The following is a 17,049-nucleotide window of genomic DNA, read 5'->3' on the forward strand; positions in this document are numbered from 1 at the left end:
CACTAATTTCATTATCATTTTTAAGTTAAGCATGGCACAGATGACATTCTATTTAGCCAACATCATAACACTAATCGTATATATTTCTTTATAGATATTCTAGTAATTTAACTTTGAGTACAAAAGTTGTTTTAATCAAATACCTATGAAATATCTTATAAAATACCTTTATTTGATTTGCCTAAAAACTGTTCATTTAAGGGTATCAAGTAGAAGGCTGTGAGTGGTTTTCCCTCACTGGAGGGCGCGGCAGCCAGTCAGCGGCGTAGTGGTAGTGGTTCTGGCTGCCTTTTTCCCAGACATTTACCTGTCAAATGTTGCACTCGCACACGAAAATGATGGAGTGAAGAGTTTTAATTTTATGACGCAGCAAAGGAGGCTGTGTGGCAGGGAACCCACGGCGAGAAGGGATCGCATGATGGCGCCAAGAAATTAAGGTAACGCGCCAATGCAATCAACACAAGCCCGACTGACAGGATCTCAGTCTTTCAGGCCTCGTATACTCGTAGTCCTTTAAGGTGAGTTGGCAGCCGGGAAAAACGAGTGGAAAATATGCCAAAGGGGCGTGGGCTTTTTCTCATGCTTTTTCTCAGGCGACTTGAGTCATTAGTTATGCAGCTCGTTGGCTTATCGGCAACAGCATCGATCTTGTTAGCCGCTATTAATTGGCTGTGAAAGGTCCGATTCATTCAATAAAAGTCCACATAATGTAAATGGCTCAACACTTTCCCACCGCCGAGGAAATCAGGTCCATTGACATCCGATGCTGCGCATGCGTATCCCCGAATCTATTAGGCCCGATACCAGATACAAGATACAAGATACACGATCGTATCGCTCGGAAACAAGGGAACAACCATTCCAAGACGGTAAATTGCCGCAACCGCAACGCATTCAACAGATTGTTACACTAAAAGAAAACTTAACTTCTAACTAGTACAAACTTCTAACATTCCAATACAAATGAAGTTGATAAAATGCCTTGGAAAACAAAACAAATATCTTAACTTTACACATAACTATTTATGTAATCCATAACCTTGCAAAATATAAATATTTTCCTCAGTGCAAGCTGTGCGGATCGATTCAGATCGGATACATAGTTAATTATGCTCCCAAAATGAAACAAAAAAACAAACTAAACATTTTTACGAGCGAAATTTGTAATCATTACCACATTCATATGCAAATGGGGGCAGCCGGCCACTACGTACGAGTATCTATATCTATCTGTTAGGATAGGGGTATCTTGTATCTGGTATCTGTAACTTTTGGAGTTTTTTTTGGCTGTTTGGGCCAGCTGCTCGAACGGCAGCTACGCGTCTGTCGCTTCTGTGCTGTCTTGGCCTTTGTTTAGGATCGTGGGGCCCTGATTTTGGTGTTAAAAGTACCGTATTGTTTGCCATATACGAGTATAGTGAAACAACATGCTGTCCACGCCGCGATAACGAGCTCCCAGACTCTAATTTATTAAAGACATTTTCCTGCTCTGCTCCCTTTCGCTGCCTACCATACATACATACATATGTATGTATATACATTTTGAATGCGACAAGTTTTAATTTCTTTAGTTCGCTCCTCCGTTTACCAGTTTCCATGCCCCTTCAAGACTCCAAACCAAATCAGCCGGAGTTTTTTTTAGTTTGCTAGCTTGGCAGTTCGGTAGCTGGTGAGGTTGTGAAAAAGCTTAAATTTTAATCAAAATTAGATCTTTATCTTCCGCAATTTATTTGCCTTTTAACAAATATTTTTCATGCTCTTTGTTCGCTCGCTGGGTCTCTAATCTCGTTTGCTTATTTTTCTGGTTTTCTCGTTTTCTTCTGCTGTTTGTCGCCGTTTGGAACTGTAAATATTTAAGCTTTTGACGCCTCACATGGCTCCAAATTACTGGGAGGCAGCCCATGGAGCAGCTCATGGTGGCTCCATTGCAGAGGTAGCATAAATTTTTCTCGCTCTACGCCGCCATTGAGTAATGGCCGTGTTTTTGTTTGACTTTGCGCCATATTTGTTTGCCGCTTTTCGCTGTATGCGTGCCGTTTTCCACGAACCACCTTTGGAAAAGGGGGCGGCAGGGGCGTGGCAGGGGGTGGCAGTTTTTGGGGGGCGGGGGTATGGGTTGCACTATCTAGCGTGTAACGCGGTTGCCAGCTCTTCGAAGATTAGCATTTTGAACGACAAACAATTGCAGTTGGGGCGAGATCTCCAGACGCAGTTGGCGCCACAATGGAGTTTCTTAGAACTTTTAGAATGGAAGTCTTAAATAAATAATGGGGGGAAAATAAATATGGTTGGTTAAATAAAATATATATTCTTAATTTTGTAAATAAAAAGCATAATCTTATCTTATATACTAATTACTTTTTATTGCAAGACATTAGATATTGCTAGTTTAAACTTTTAAAATTTACACACATATGCTTTAATTAATAAGTTTCATTTTACAAGTGTTATCTGTTCCCCCATTGCCTTTCTTCGTTTTAATCAATTTGAGAGTGTTTTGATTGCTCAATTCCCCTGAAGTTCCAGCACTCCTTTCATTACCATTAAACTGCCATACGCCTTAGAATTTCCCGATAATTTCAAAGCAACTACATGGTGTACACATGCCAGAGAATTCCACATTTAAATGAAGTCGCGGCAAGTGCTCTGTCGCTGATTAGGATTCGTGGAAGTGCAGGCACCATAAAAGCGAAAGTCTTGACGCCATTAGAGTGTAATCAACGCAACTGGAGGAACTCAAGAAAATGAATAAACCGAAGCAACTGGAGGATGGGGAGGGCAGGCAGCTCATAAAGTGTCAACTATGACTGGTGCCATGAGTACACAGACAGTGTAGGAGATACGGGGCCCAGATAGACAGCTATGGCTATGGCCAGATCCACATCCACATCCAGAACCAGAGCACCTATAGTATGTACGTACATGGAGCTATGCGATGCCCAAACACGAATGGGAATCGGAGACAACGCGACTCTGCTCGCTATATTTGGGCTCATGACGTTATGGGCCAGCACACAAATGCGATGAAAACCATCGTCAGGTTCCTTTTACACTGGGAAAAAAAATATAGCAGTGTATTATCTGTGAGGAATATTCAAAAGAAGAAGAATATTCTATGCACAAAGGTATAATTCCTCAAGAAATCAAGCTTAAGTATCAAACAAAAAAATAAGAATTTATCTCATTCAGTCACTCATCAAAAAGTAAACATAATTTTAAGCTCTTATCAAAGCATCTAATTTCTGTTACGGCAAGTGTAAGAAAACCTTTCTCCCATTGTATATTTAGTAACGTATTTTTTTCCAGTGCATCCTGCGCAGATAAGGAAGCCGTGGGCTCAGTGAATGCGAAGGAGGAAGAGCGTCGACGATGCCTGTTGTTGTCACGAGATTAAGGCATTTCCTCTTTGACGTTAGCGCTAGACTCGCCTCATCCATTGCCGCTCTCTGCTTGGATGCTCTATCCATCACGGCCATTGTAATTGCGCACTCAGGCCAGCTTCGTTTCGATCCCATCCGATCCAATCCAATCCAAAGCCAACCCACTCCATTCAGTGGTCCAGTCGATCCGGCTAGCGACAACAATTACCCCGCGGCTGGGCGAAGCCATCTCGGCCACTCAATCAAAGGCGAAAGCCGAAAGCCGCCTCGAAATCCATAAGGCAATCGGTAGCCAAAGAAGCCGTCAAATTGTTACGCATAATGGATGTTTTTATCAGCGAAATGGTTTCTTCTGGCCGGCGGACTACTCGGCTACTGGACTTGGGTTACTGGGTTTTCTCCTTTTGTTTTGGCTGACTGTCGGCGATCTTGGGCACTCGTCTTTGATGTCACCGTTTTGGCCGTTGAACTTTTCTGGCTCTGTGGCGTTGGCCACATTTTACCAATTTTGGTAATGAAATGCAGCACCAATTTTGTCTATACTCGAGAATCTAGTGGTTTTTGTTTAGAAGCATTCATTGATTTGCTAAAATATATTCATATTAAGCATTAAAAATCGTATAAAACTAAATTACTATTTTTGAATATGAATAAAATAAATTAAACAATAGCTTATGTAATAAAAAACATTTGACTATTTGTGAGTATGCATACCATATATTAAATAACACTTTGCGTTATTTGCATAGAAACAATGTGGCTAAACTAAGTTTTTATTGTTTGATTTTATTAGTTTTGGAAAATATTTAGGAACTTATTTTAACGAGCCAGAGGTGGAACTTCTTTTATTATAATTGAATAATTATTATGAATTAATTCATTGAGTGGTTTTAAGTTTCCGAAATGAAACACCATTAAAGTTTTAGCTCCGAACTTAGCACCTCATCTTGGCCATTCCATCAGAGCTTGTTGACCACATTTGGCAATTGTTTTCGAACGCCAAATTTGAATCCATGATCTTGTTGTTACACATCCCATTAACACGCATCTCCGAGTGCCAACTCAATGAGCTTCGAAGGCAAACAACCATACTTAGATGCTATGGAAAATATGCAGATTCTTCGATTCGCTTCGCTTAGGCACCCAGATACCCAAATACCCAGTTATATCCATATAACCATCCATGGAGGCAACAATCGGAGAGTGGAGGACTGGCGAGCCAGTAGCACTTGAAATTTGAATATAATATTGTAATAACTCAAGGGTCTACACAACAGAAGCGCCTCTCAGAGCGTCGCGTCGCCAGCAACTTTAGCACTTCAGTTGAAGATGGGGTCTGAAAAGCGTAAAGTAGTCAGAAACATCGGGGATGAGGGGAATCTGAATCGGAATCTGAATCCGAAACTGAATATGATTATGATTATGAATATATGAATCCGAATACGAATACGAATCAGCAGTCTGGTCTGGCGCATCTTGGGCCCTATTTGCTTATGATAATTTGAGAGCAAACAGCGATCGAGTGGATTGGTAGCCAGTGGAGATGGAACATAACGAAAGGCCTACAACTGAAACTACAACTCGGTGGTCGAGGTGAGTGTGCAGAAAAACAAAAACGAAACACACGATTAAACACCTCTCAATTATTGGAGTAGGTCTGGTCCCGCGACCATTGAAAGCTGTCAAGAGGTCCGCCATGGACACAGATGATTATGATGCCTCCTTTGGTCATCGTTGGTTCACTTGGGTTCCTCGGTGCTTCGCATCCATATTGATTGAGTCACTTAATTTGCATAGCAAAGTAGATTTGCATGCCTCGGCAAAAGAGCAGCAGTCGCTGGTCGTGTTGCAACAATGGATCTACTCACGGGTACGCAAATACAAATATTCACCATCTACCCATTTACCCATCGACAATTCACAATCGGAGATCCAAGTGGCAGACCGTTAATAGTCGCATATAAAGGCGCTAGGGCTTGTTCAAACGAATCCGAGCTAAAAGTTTAAATCAATAAATTGCGATGGCCGCTTGACATGAGTGGAGGGCATATTTTCCATGGAAAATTACATCGCTTTCATAGACTTATAGATTTATGCTAATTTTAATTTGAGCAGCCGTGCGAGAAAGATGCCGAGGGCTCGTGCTCCCACCTTCCCCCCCAATACCCTATATAGCCCGATATACCCACATATCGGGTTCATTTCGCAACTGCTCGTACTGTATAGCACTTACAATGACGTTGGAGGACGGTCCCGATCCCGGGACCTGGTTCAAGGCTATTCCATTTGTTTGCACTCCCTGATTCACTTGATCGCTGGCTGAAATGTATATCTCTGAAATGCATACCCAAAAACATTGATAAGCGGCAGCAATGCATGTACACGCAGAAAAATACTAGAGTTTGCTAGGAATATTGTTATAAAACATTTCTTTAAACAGGGTTAGATCCCGATTGAATAAATCAGTTGCTGAACTTAAAGAAATGTGATATAATCAAGAGAAGTAACTCCTTCATTTCTTTAGTTATTTCTGTAGACCTATGCAAAACAAACTTATTGCAGGTATTAGAATCTTCTCAACTAGCAGTTCTTCAAGTGCATCTTGCAACTTGCTACCTGTTGGCCCGTTTATCCGGAACCGAACGGAAGTAAACCGAAATGCATTAGTCAGCCAGCAGGCACAGGGGCAGCACCAATTAGCTGGGTGCTGACAAATTGCACAGCTATTGGCAGGGTCTCTTTCTATGGGCAGGGTCTCTACCAGAGATCCCTACAGGATCGATGTCTAATGGTTTGACGAACGTAGTCGAGCTGAAAGACAGGGCAACGCGGCAGCACGGAAAACGCAACCGGAAATGAGCGCGACCAAATGTGAAAACGCGAGGCATAAATTATGGGCAGACGGCGCATAGTACATACATACATACATATGTACATTCATACGTGGCCAGAACGCAATTTGGGCGAAATGGTCGCTTTGGGCTGGCTGGTAATTGTAAATTAATTTCAGCCGCTTATCGCCGCCAACTGGGCTGTGGCCATAGCCATAGCCATATGAAAATAATGCGTGGATGTGTCAGGCCAGCAAAGTGCTGTGTAAATTAGCTCGGCTAACTACATATTTACCCATCGAGAGCCTCAGGAATTTCGCAGTAATGCAGGTCAGATAAGCCGGGCGATGGGCTTAATCTCGAAAGGAAGTGGCACTGGAGGCAAACACGAGACCAGTTGTTGGCCAAAAAAAAAAAAATAAAATAGAAAGACAACACATTAAAACACATTAAAAACTGAGCACGTTTCGCCGTCGTCGGCCCACATGGCGTATGCTTAATTTCAGTCAAAGTTCAGACCAACTCATTGGCGCTTAATTAGTTTCGAATTTGTTAGCAAGCAGCGCCGACACGCGTTTCCGTCGTTTGAAACAAATGTTTTGCCAAGCTCTCTAAAAGGTCAGATCGACAAACACAGACCACACCACCTGCATCGCCGACAATATCTGTAGACTATAGCTTTATAGCCTTATAGCCTATGGATATTCGTGTACCAGCAAGTGGAGACGCCATATCGGGCCTTTGGATGCCGCCATATCAATGCCTGAATGACGCAGCGTCAAAGTCGAAATACCATATAATTACAGAGAGAAAAACTGGGACTAGTTCAATGGAATTAATACTGTGGAGCATAGAACAAAGATCGCAATATATTAACTTATTATTCAAACTAACTATTTCATCCCTACTAAAACACTCAACTATTGCAACGATGATCAAGCAATTTCAATCAACATCCTTATGCAAACAAGTAAAGAAGGCACATTCAAGTAAGTGATTGGAATTTTTACTGATACTTAGATCAATATCTTATACAATGCGCTGCCAACACACAAACTAAGAGTCAATATTTTTCAATAAAAAACCATCAAATTGCTGAACAAACAGCAACGATAAATTCTTTTCACTGTAGTGCGGCGGGTAAAATGTAATAAATGATCAGCAAAACGACAAACACACACGGCTCAAAGAGGCAGCCAGACAGACAAGAGGACCACCATGATGCTGATGTAGCAGCGGCTGCAAATGGGCAAAGCATAAATACACACAAAAAGATGCCAAAAAGCGGAGACGGAGAAAAAACAATTTCAATCATCATGATCATAATTAAAAGGCAGTCAGCCACACACACACACATTTAGACACACACACACAGCGAATGAACACAACAGCAACATGTTGCTTCGCTGACTGTGCAACTTCGCACTTCAGAATTAAACGCAATTAGAGCGAGAGAGAGAGAGATGGCCAGCGCTACGTGGGCGGAGCCAAGGCAGTGGGAAAATCGAGAAGATTTTTTCAAAATGGAGGTGCCAAAACAGAGCGAGACGGCTAGCTGCCGATGCCACCAGCCAATCGATGGCGAGCAGCAGGTAATCTCGATCAATGGCTCAAGACGGAAACGAGTCAAGCTCGTTCCATGCAGCTCGAGATATCGGAATATCGAGAGATCGCTCTGCCAACGGAACTTGCTCAGTTGAAATGCGAACTTGGCGAGCTCAAGACACGATCACAAAATACTCTCTCTATATGCTCGTAAGTTGTGGTAGAATAATAACCCACATACGCGACACCGGGCCTAATCAAATTAACACCCACGCACATGAGAGACTTTTGTGTGCCGTGATTTGCATAATTGACGCTAATCGGCGGCGTCTCGTGCTCGACTAAAAAGCAAACCCGGACTCCCCAAAAAAAACATAATAAAAAATAGACACCGCCATATGTTGCGTGAGTGCTTTTTGTGTGTGCGGAACAAGTGAGCAAGTGACAAACGCCAAACAAAGCAGTTTTGGGCACAGATTTGGTACTATTTTTGGCAGCACCACCACATCACCATGATCACCATGAACGAGCTGGTGGATCTGCGCATGCAGCAGCACATAGCGCACGAGATCTATCGCCAGCAGATCATGCAGCGCATACCAGGTAAGCTCTATGCCCCCACACATATCACGCATACGCCCCGTTTGAACTGTTAGCCATCATTAGCATAAATGGCCTTAACTTTTGGCAAACTTTAGTTGGTTTCTGTTCCAGCCAACCCAAGGCTGGCCAAGATCAGCGGGGTGTGTGCGCGTAGCAGTTTTAATGGCCAGCCGCTCATAAAGCTGAGTAATGTGGGAAAGTGATCGCCGATCGCGAAACTTGATATCAAATGCATTTTGCTTGTTGCCGACGATCGTTAAACTGCGGGATCAGCGTACCCCTAAAACAAAATCGCTGTCTGTAATCACATTATGGCTTCACAAGTATGGCTACGTATTTTGTTGATCCCTAATGGAGGGCATTACGTTTGGTAATCGGCAAAGAATCAGTGTTCCTGGTTTGCCAAATGAGCTTTCTTATATCGCTCCATATTTGTCAGTCATCATTTGGCTTTATGTCGTACGATCTTTCTGAATAAGACAGAAATATCACACCTTCAATCAGAGCGTGGGCTCTTAAACTAATGGCGATCATTAAGTTATTCAAATGGCTTTCTTTTTTGGCATAATACCATCTTAAAATGTCTTTATAAGGGATGTACTTCTTTAGCTAAAAAAGCTCTATTAAAAAAGATCATTTATATTTGATACTAGGTGTTATATCTTTTCAATCAAAGATCATTCAATCGAATTCTTACCCTTATTACAAGTTAAATATCATCATAATCTGTGGATGCTTATCAAACATACCTTGCACTTCGTAGAATATCAAGTTGCTTGTTAGATTTCTTAAGCTTTATTAACCCTTAACCCTTAACCCTGCATTGCCCCTTTGCAGATCCGTTTCCGCCAATGCTGCCAATTCCGATGCCCCGGCACGTGATCATGCCACCCCGAGTCACGCTGCCCGGCGTGGAGATGACCCTGCAGAACGACGATCTCTGGAAGCAGTTCCATCAAATTGGCACGGAAATGATCATCACCAAGAGTGGCAGGTATGTATGTATGTGGGTTCAGCACGGAGCAAAGATCTTTGCTGTTGAAAATTAGAAACCAGGAGTGGGTGAATCTCGAGATACAGACTTTAGAGATCGGGTGCAAACATAGATCGGGCGATGCATTAGCACGAACATGAAAAGTAATACTCCAGACGCAGGGCAAAGAATAATAAACCAGCACTTAAAGCACCCTATAACGATACCTAGCCTTAGCCCGATCCCGATACCGATCCCGATTCCAAAACCAACCGATGCGATGCAGTAGAGTCCAGCGAGGATCTGCTGCTGTTAAACGCTCATTAGACGCAGGCGCCTGCGAAATTGTTTACAGCGGCGTCGCGACAACAATTTTCACAGGCAAACACGGCGGAAGGATGCACTTACAGCGGCAGGATGTGAAAATCGAAAATCGGGAAATGGAAAATGGAAAATGGGAAAGCGGCTGCAGGTACAACCCCAGTTGATGCGACTATCGCGCGAGGCGTAAAGCGAACAAGTTTGCCGGCACTTTGCGTGCCCAGCCATCCAGATTGTAGATTGTAGATAGTACGAATCAAAGGCATAGCGCGATCGCCCGGAGCTAGTTTATCGTGTATCTATCAGGTCTCGAAAGCGACTACCTAAAAGTGTCCGGCACTTGTTCGAATGTGCGTAAAGTGGCGTCATCGTAATTTATTGTAGACCGAAGCAACTGAAGCAACTGAAGCAACTGAACGAACCGATCGGGCGAACGCCGAGCTCAGTGGGACGTCCTGTCGGTTGGTGCGGCGGCGCTCCTTTATGCCTCGGCTGGCATAAATCTTCACGTCAAGGATACTTTGTCGTCATCTTTGTAGCTCTTAGCGTTTTTATTGTGGCGCCTGTCTGCGCTGCCTACAACCTGAGAACCCGAAATATCTTCGCGTTCTGGCATTGCCATAAGATGTTCGTACTTATGGTACATATCTGTATCTTTCTTTTAGCGGTGACAGTGACCACAGCTTGTCGACAGATACGAGCAATTTCACACTTGCCCTCAGTTTGGAAGCGATCGAAAAGGGTTCCCAGTGCATTAACATAAACTTTTGGTCTCGAAATGCATTGAATGAATACTCTTTGGAGCACGAATAACCCTTTTGTTTTTATACACACACATATATGCCATGAATTATTCATAAAGTCTGCGTATTAAATACTTTTTATGCTCATCAAAAATGTTTTATGGCCAACGGTGGAGAGGTCGCGATGCAATCGATTTGAATTTTTAATGATTAGGCGCCAGAGTGCCACCGTCTGTCCAATCGCATCCCAATCCCCATTCGGACGTTTCATGTCCCATTCGTATCGGATACGATTCCAAGTCCAAACTCAAACTCAAACTCAAAACCTATGCCAAGTGGCGCTCATAAAAACTAATTAGTTGCTTGTCTGGGCTCCGCTTGCCACTTGAACCGTTCCATCTTTTTGGGTGGTAAAAGCGCAGACGGCCATTAAAGTTAGATAGAACAAACCGTATCGCCTAATGCCCGATACTGGCGGCAAATGAAATGACTTTGTCACGATGCTTTTAGACTGTGTGGGCTCCTCCAGTGGAGCCTCCTCCTCCTCACCAACTGGGCCAAATGAGAAGCGCCGAGAGAGGCGCTAAACAGAAGCGACACAGTAACCTCGATGGGTAGCGCAAAGATAGCCAGGTTTTTCTGTTGACCTGGAACTCTTAGTTGCAGAAAGAAGAAAATAAATGCATTAACCCTTTTATTAACATTCGGTATAAAATGTAATTCAAAAGGTCTCATTTAAAAGTGTCCCAAATTTATATCGTTTCCTTCCAGTTTTATAGCTGTCAATTAATAAATAGTCTCACTCTTAATTTCCTAAATATGCTAATTCCTTACATTTCAAGCAGCTATTTATGGGAAAGTGTAGGGTAAACATTAGAGTGAGTGGTGGATATTTCGAGGGTGCCCTTTTGGCAGTCGGGGATCGCATTCCTGGACCGTGTCCCTGCACCTGCCAAGCGTCAAGTGGTCAGCATGCGCTCCTCACTGGCAGTAGAAAATTCCACTGGTAATTATGCGCAGACGCGCCAAAGATATCGATCTTAACAAATCGTTTGTCCAAATCCAGACAGCGGACTCTTGCCAAAAATAAAATACAAAAAAATATAAAACGCCAGGAAAACAATAAACAAAAAGTGGGAGCAAGCAAATTGAAAATGAAATTCTAAACCGCACAAATGTCGAAATATTTCGATGCCGTGCTCTAATGGAATTCAACAGAGCTGAAAAGGCAGTCGTCCCCATTCCCGAAGCCAGAATCAAATTAAACGTTAGCAAACCAAGGCGCTGTGGCGTTCAATTAATTAATCATCGGTTGAGGGAAACACGAAATCATTGCCAAAAATAACAAGAAACCACTCCGAAGATGAGGACGAAGAGCAAACATTTTTCGGGCTGGCGCCAAGTGCCGTGACCACCTGCTGTTCCTGCGGCAGCGACTTGGAGTTGGAGTTGGAGGCGAGGGTCAGGGCCTCGCATCCTTGTTAGCACAGCGGAATGAGAGCCCTACTCCTACGGGCAATCTCTATTTGAGCAGGCCTAATTACATGGCGCATGGAAGGGAAATCTCGCAATTAAATATTTGTAACGCCCACGCGGGAATGGGAACGGGCATGGACATGGACTTGGGCTCCTTTTGTCGATCCAGCATGACTATATTTGAGTTTGTTCGGTAAACAAAGGCTCTAAGGTTTTCCAGGCGTTTTCCTGGACTTCCCCCGCTCGTCTGGCACACTAGAAATGTTGTAGGAAAACAATAACCCAACAATTTGGTTACTTTTAGAAGCGGAATATCTGGTATCTCGTGTCTACTATGTTTTATATAATAGGATTTGTTGGGTTTCGTAACTAGTTTGAAATACCTATTATCAAAAAGGATATAAGCTACAAGAAAGATACATATAGTTAAGATACTTAATTGATATCTGTATTAATATTATTATAATCTATAAAAACAGATTTTTTGATGTTGCAACTATTCATTTCCTTTTATTCCTTTCCCTTGTTTCATTAAGCTGTATTTTGATAGTACTAATAGTATTGAATAGTATTACATTCTGGTTTAACCAATAAGATGTTTTTCCCCCACAGACGCATGTTCCCCTCGATGCGACTGAGTGTTTCCGGCCTGGAGGACGAGAGCAACTACTGCGTGCTCCTGGAGATGGTGCCCATGGGCGACTGCCGCTACAAGTTCTCCGGCTCCCAGTGGGTGCCGGCCGGCGGAGCGGAGCCCCAGAGTCCGCAGCGGATGTACCTGCATCCGGATAGTCCGGCCACCGGTGCCCATTGGCAGGCGCAGCCCATACTGTTCAACAAGGTCAAGCTGACCAATAACACACTGGACAACAGCGGCCATGTAAGTGCGGCATAGGCTTTTGAAGTAATCTCCAGTTACTAATCCAAGTCCAATACCCTTTCTCGCATCCCAAATCGCATCCAGATCGTCCTGGCCAGCATGCACAAGTATCAGCCGCGTCTGCACGTCATACGCACCGCTGATCTGGCGCAGATTCCCTGGGCTCCACAGCAGGCCTTTGTGTTCGCCGAGACCGAGTTCGTGGCCGTGACAGCCTACCAGGTAAGTGGTGCCATCTCCAACCCGACTCCGTTTACCCTCTCAAGGGGCGCCACTACTTGACCAACACGCTTGTGAAAGTCTAATTAGTACATTGAAGTAAAATATTCCCTCAATGAAGATTGCCAGATATCAGCTCATGATATCCCATCATTGATTAATTCATGTGCTTCAAACAGACTTATCCAAGGTTGTCTAAAATCGCACTGTTAGGAATTTAACTATTAGGCATTTAACAAAAATGTTTCGCCAAGAGTATTCAAGTCATGTGTCCTCGAAGTTAGCCTTCCCACTTGTGTGCATTTTATTTTTATGTGTGTGTGTTTTTTTTTTGCCAATTCATTGAGCAAAGAGACTGGCAACGATCACACTAATTGGTTAATTTTGGGCAAACGAGCGGCGATCGCTCACGCCGTGGGTAGCTTGGTCAACGTCTCGAATTAGCATGGAACGCCTCCGGGATTCGGGATGTGAGATGCGAGATGGGAGATGCAGGATCGTAGATCGTAGATCGTATAGTTGGTGGGCAGGGCAGGCAGAAAGTCAGCGGGTAGGATTGTTGTTTTAGGAAGTTGGATAGCCACATCCTTGTAAATTTGAGCGCCTCGCTGTGTTTTTGTCTAGGTCTGGGCCCATTGACAGCCGACGCCAGTCTGCCTCTAATTAGCAAGATCGCCGAGAGATCGCAGATTCGGGTTGAGAAATCCGACAGATCACAAACTTGTCAAGTCATCTGGAGTGGAACTGAACACTGCGCACTGAGCACTGAGAACTGGAAACCCAGTCTGGTGTCAAGTGGCCATGTTACTTAACGCCAGCTACTGGACGCCAGTGACTTATGTGATGAGTCTCCGTCTCCGTCTCCAACTCCATCTACACGTTGCCCAAGATTATGCTGGCAATCGTCATATTTCACGCTCATCTTCTTGCCTTCTTCCGCAGAACGATCGCATCACCAAGCTGAAGATCGACAACAATCCGTTTGCCAAGGGCTTCCGCGAAACGGGACAATCGCGCTGCAAACGCAAAATGTCTTCATCGCCAACCGGCGATGATCAAGATCAGTCCCACTCACTATCCCATTCCCAATCCCAATCCGAGTCGGACATGTCGCCAACGAAGGGAGGCGGTGAGACAGCCGGTGGAACAGCGACAAGCGGCGATTTGGATGGTCCGCAAATTAAGCGCCTGAGATCAAATGGCTCCGCCTGCTCCTTATCATCATCGCTGGACGATCAGTCGGTGCCTGGCGCCAGTTCCCTGGCCTCCCTGGGCTCCCCACCGCCCCATCTCCAGCCGCATCCCCTCCAGGCGAGGAGTGCCTCCAGCGTCTTCATGCAGCACTTCCAGCAGAATATGCAGAGTCTGCTGCGGCCATCGCTTGTGGACTTGGCATGTACCTACTTCGGACGACCCCATGAGTACGCAGGAGCGGTTCAGGCCTCACCTCTCTATCCACCAGCAGCCATTCTACAGGCTGGCCTGGGTCCACATCCTGGCCTGAATCTGCCCACCGGCGCTTCCGGTGCGGAGCTCATTTCGGATGAGTCGGGAGCGGAGGAACTCGAACTGGATGTGGGCAGTGAAACGAGCACCTTGGAGCAGTCCACACAGGAACAGCCACCGGAACAACCCTCTACGAGGAGCAAGGGCTTCAGCATATCGGCCATTTTGGGGGGAGGAAGTTAGAATACCTATAGTGCTAAGATCATAAACATTTACTCATAGTACTCATTTCGATATTATACAGATTCTAGCCTGATTAGCTATTAAGTGCCGCCTAACGTTAAGCCATTAAAGTTAGCCTAAAGTATAAGAGAATCAATTTGTTTTATTTCAATTAGGATTAGGGAGATCCTCCTGCTGGGCTGAGCCTTCAAAGCCACAACGCCCAGCCATCGCTGTAGGTAAATGAACATATCGCAGAGGAAAAAGTACTACCGCCAGTTGGCCCTCTATCATTGGGCGATCTTGGGCTGGAAATCACAACTTCCGCCAGACTTTAATCCCAACCAATTTACAAGATAAACGTTCGGGTTTCGACAACATCATCAGGGCATCCTACGCCGCAACATCCACATCCATTAGCCACACAGAGATGCGACTGGCTAGAACATAATTTGTTTGCAATTAAATAGCTCGACAAGGCATGAAATTCGGTTGCAGCCCTCATCTCTGCGTCGGATGCTGGATGTTAGATGCTACCCTAGAGAATGGGATCTTGTTATTTATGAAATGGGCAGAGACTGAGACGAAGCCAAAGAAAATACACACAATGCGTTATGCAAGTTGCCGCAGATCTGCAGGGCTAAACACCCAGAAGAGCCAAAGAGCCGGAGGAACTGCAGCCAACTGCCGAAGGACTGAAGGGCTGAAGGGCTGAACGGAGCCAATGATGAAGTTTACGATGACATGCGTCACCACCCACGTCTCGTCTGGATTCGAGGGCCAAAAGGGCGGTGCAGACACCGCTGCCCGCCCAGCCATTGGAAAAACAAACACGGTTCAATCAATTTAGCACACTGCGAGAAATTAGTTGCAGAGACTGAATTACACGGATGCTAACATAGAAGTACAGAATAACAAAGATGCTTGCAAAGATACAAGTTTTTATCAATTTCTAGCTATTTAAAGGTTGAGTTTTTCTATATGTTTAAATCCTAAAATATTATAAATTAGCAAGAAAATTGTAAGAGTATCTCAAGATATCATTGTATATTTCTGTATTTTGTTGCCGCACTCTGTTCATAAAAATCCTTTGTGTCTAACCAATATTGTCGAACAGAATCAATAATTTTCTGTCAGTGCACCAAATCGATTTGAAATAGTTGCCGTTCGAAGTGCTGTCGTTCTATGCCACTGGGGATCAGTTCGAATCCATTGGCCTGCGGTTTTATAGGGGATCCCGGCCTGAAACGGGTGACAGATGTCGGCCGTGTGTGTGCGAGTGTGCGAGTGAGTGTGTTGACAGGCGCAAGGTTGCGAGTGCAATGAATGCCTCATTAAATGGACGTACCTCCCTCATCCGCACGCCCAGATGATGTGGACCCCATCCATTGCCATGATGAGCAGATGTCGCAGGTCCGCCGGATAATTAATGCACTATGGCTGTTGCGTTTTACGCTGCCACATTTGTTGCACGGCCGCTGCAAGTTGCCTCTTTTTTGTTTTTTTTTTGTTGGCCTATGAAATTAGATACACTTTGTCGAGCAGCATTTTTGTTGTGTAAACACACACGAATTTGGGGAACTCGAAAAAGGGGAAATTGTTGCCTAAACGAAAGTTAATTAGTTATTAGGGGGAACTGGCACTGTCGGCGCTAATGAGTTGGAAAAGCATTTTACACTGCGCACGCGTGGCTGCCACTTCAAAGTGAGACTTGATTCGAGCAGGAATATGGCTAGGACTTAGGTCCTTGAAGGAGTCTATCATTCATACTATGAATCTGAATCTAAAGTTGAAGACAGAATACTTAAGATTCCCTCGTTGGGGGTTAAAGTAAGGCACTTGGGAAACTAGAGTAGATCCCTAAAGCCGGAGCCGATCTCTGAACTGAACTTCAGTTCACTAGTCTGCGCCCGGCGTTAGGCAAACAAGATGGCAACAATGCGCTGGTACTTGAGATTTTATTGTCGGCCAATGCAAATATATTGGTCGCGAGGAGAATGCAACAAAGCGTGGCAAAGAAAGGTTTGCCATGTCGCCGGGGCCAAGCCATAAAACGGATGCACCGAACCAGATTGTGTCTGGGTTCCGAAATCGACCTGTACCAAGCAGAGAACCCTACTAAGCTGGGGTTTTAAACTAGAGCAGAACAAACCTACCACCACCACCACCACCACTACTAAGATGAGGCTCAACAGCAGGAAGATTGGCCACCGGACAACAAAGGCCGTGAAAGCAGTTTATGCAAATGGGCTCACATGTGGGCTGGAAAATGCCTACTTTGCATACATATAAGGAGTATATGAGGTATATGAGGTATATGAGGATGGGCGACCCTTTTGGGCTGGCACAATTAACAAAGCGTGTAATTTCTCAAACCTATCGCGTGAACAATGGCACAGACAATTAGAGG

The 17,049-nt window shown here is 44.4% G+C and overlaps 1 protein-coding gene across 1 annotated transcript; it reads left to right on the forward strand.

Moving 5' to 3' along the window:
• The first annotated feature begins 7,883 nt into the window (after positions 1–7,883).
• On the forward strand, positions 7,884–14,792 carry LOC6532623 (T-box transcription factor TBX6). Its single transcript, XM_002093331.3, has 5 exons — positions 7,884–8,359; positions 9,197–9,353; positions 12,485–12,752; positions 12,837–12,974; positions 13,914–14,792. Exons 1-5 carry the CDS (start codon positions 8,269–8,271, stop codon positions 14,658–14,660), a joined length of 1,401 nt encoding a protein of 466 aa, XP_002093367.1. The 5' UTR covers positions 7,884–8,268; the 3' UTR covers positions 14,661–14,792.
• Positions 14,793–17,049: the final 2,257 nt, after the last annotated feature.

Source organism: Drosophila yakuba, chromosome 3L, assembly GCF_016746365.2.
Source record: "Drosophila yakuba strain Tai18E2 chromosome 3L, Prin_Dyak_Tai18E2_2.1, whole genome shotgun sequence".
Taxonomy (NCBI): domain Eukaryota; kingdom Metazoa; phylum Arthropoda; class Insecta; order Diptera; family Drosophilidae; genus Drosophila; species Drosophila yakuba.

Coding starts and splice junctions, on each gene's coding strand:
- LOC6532623 (XM_002093331.3), top strand. CDS start 8,269: ATGATCACCATGAACGAGCTGGTGGATCTGCGCATGCAGCAGCACATA. Junction 9,354..12,484: donor ATCATCACCAAGAGTGGCAG/GTATGTATGTAT, acceptor TTTCCCCCACAG/ACGCATGTTCCCCTCGATGC. Junction 12,975..13,913: donor TGGCCGTGACAGCCTACCAG/GTAAGTGGTGCC, acceptor CTTCTTCCGCAG/AACGATCGCATCACCAAGCT.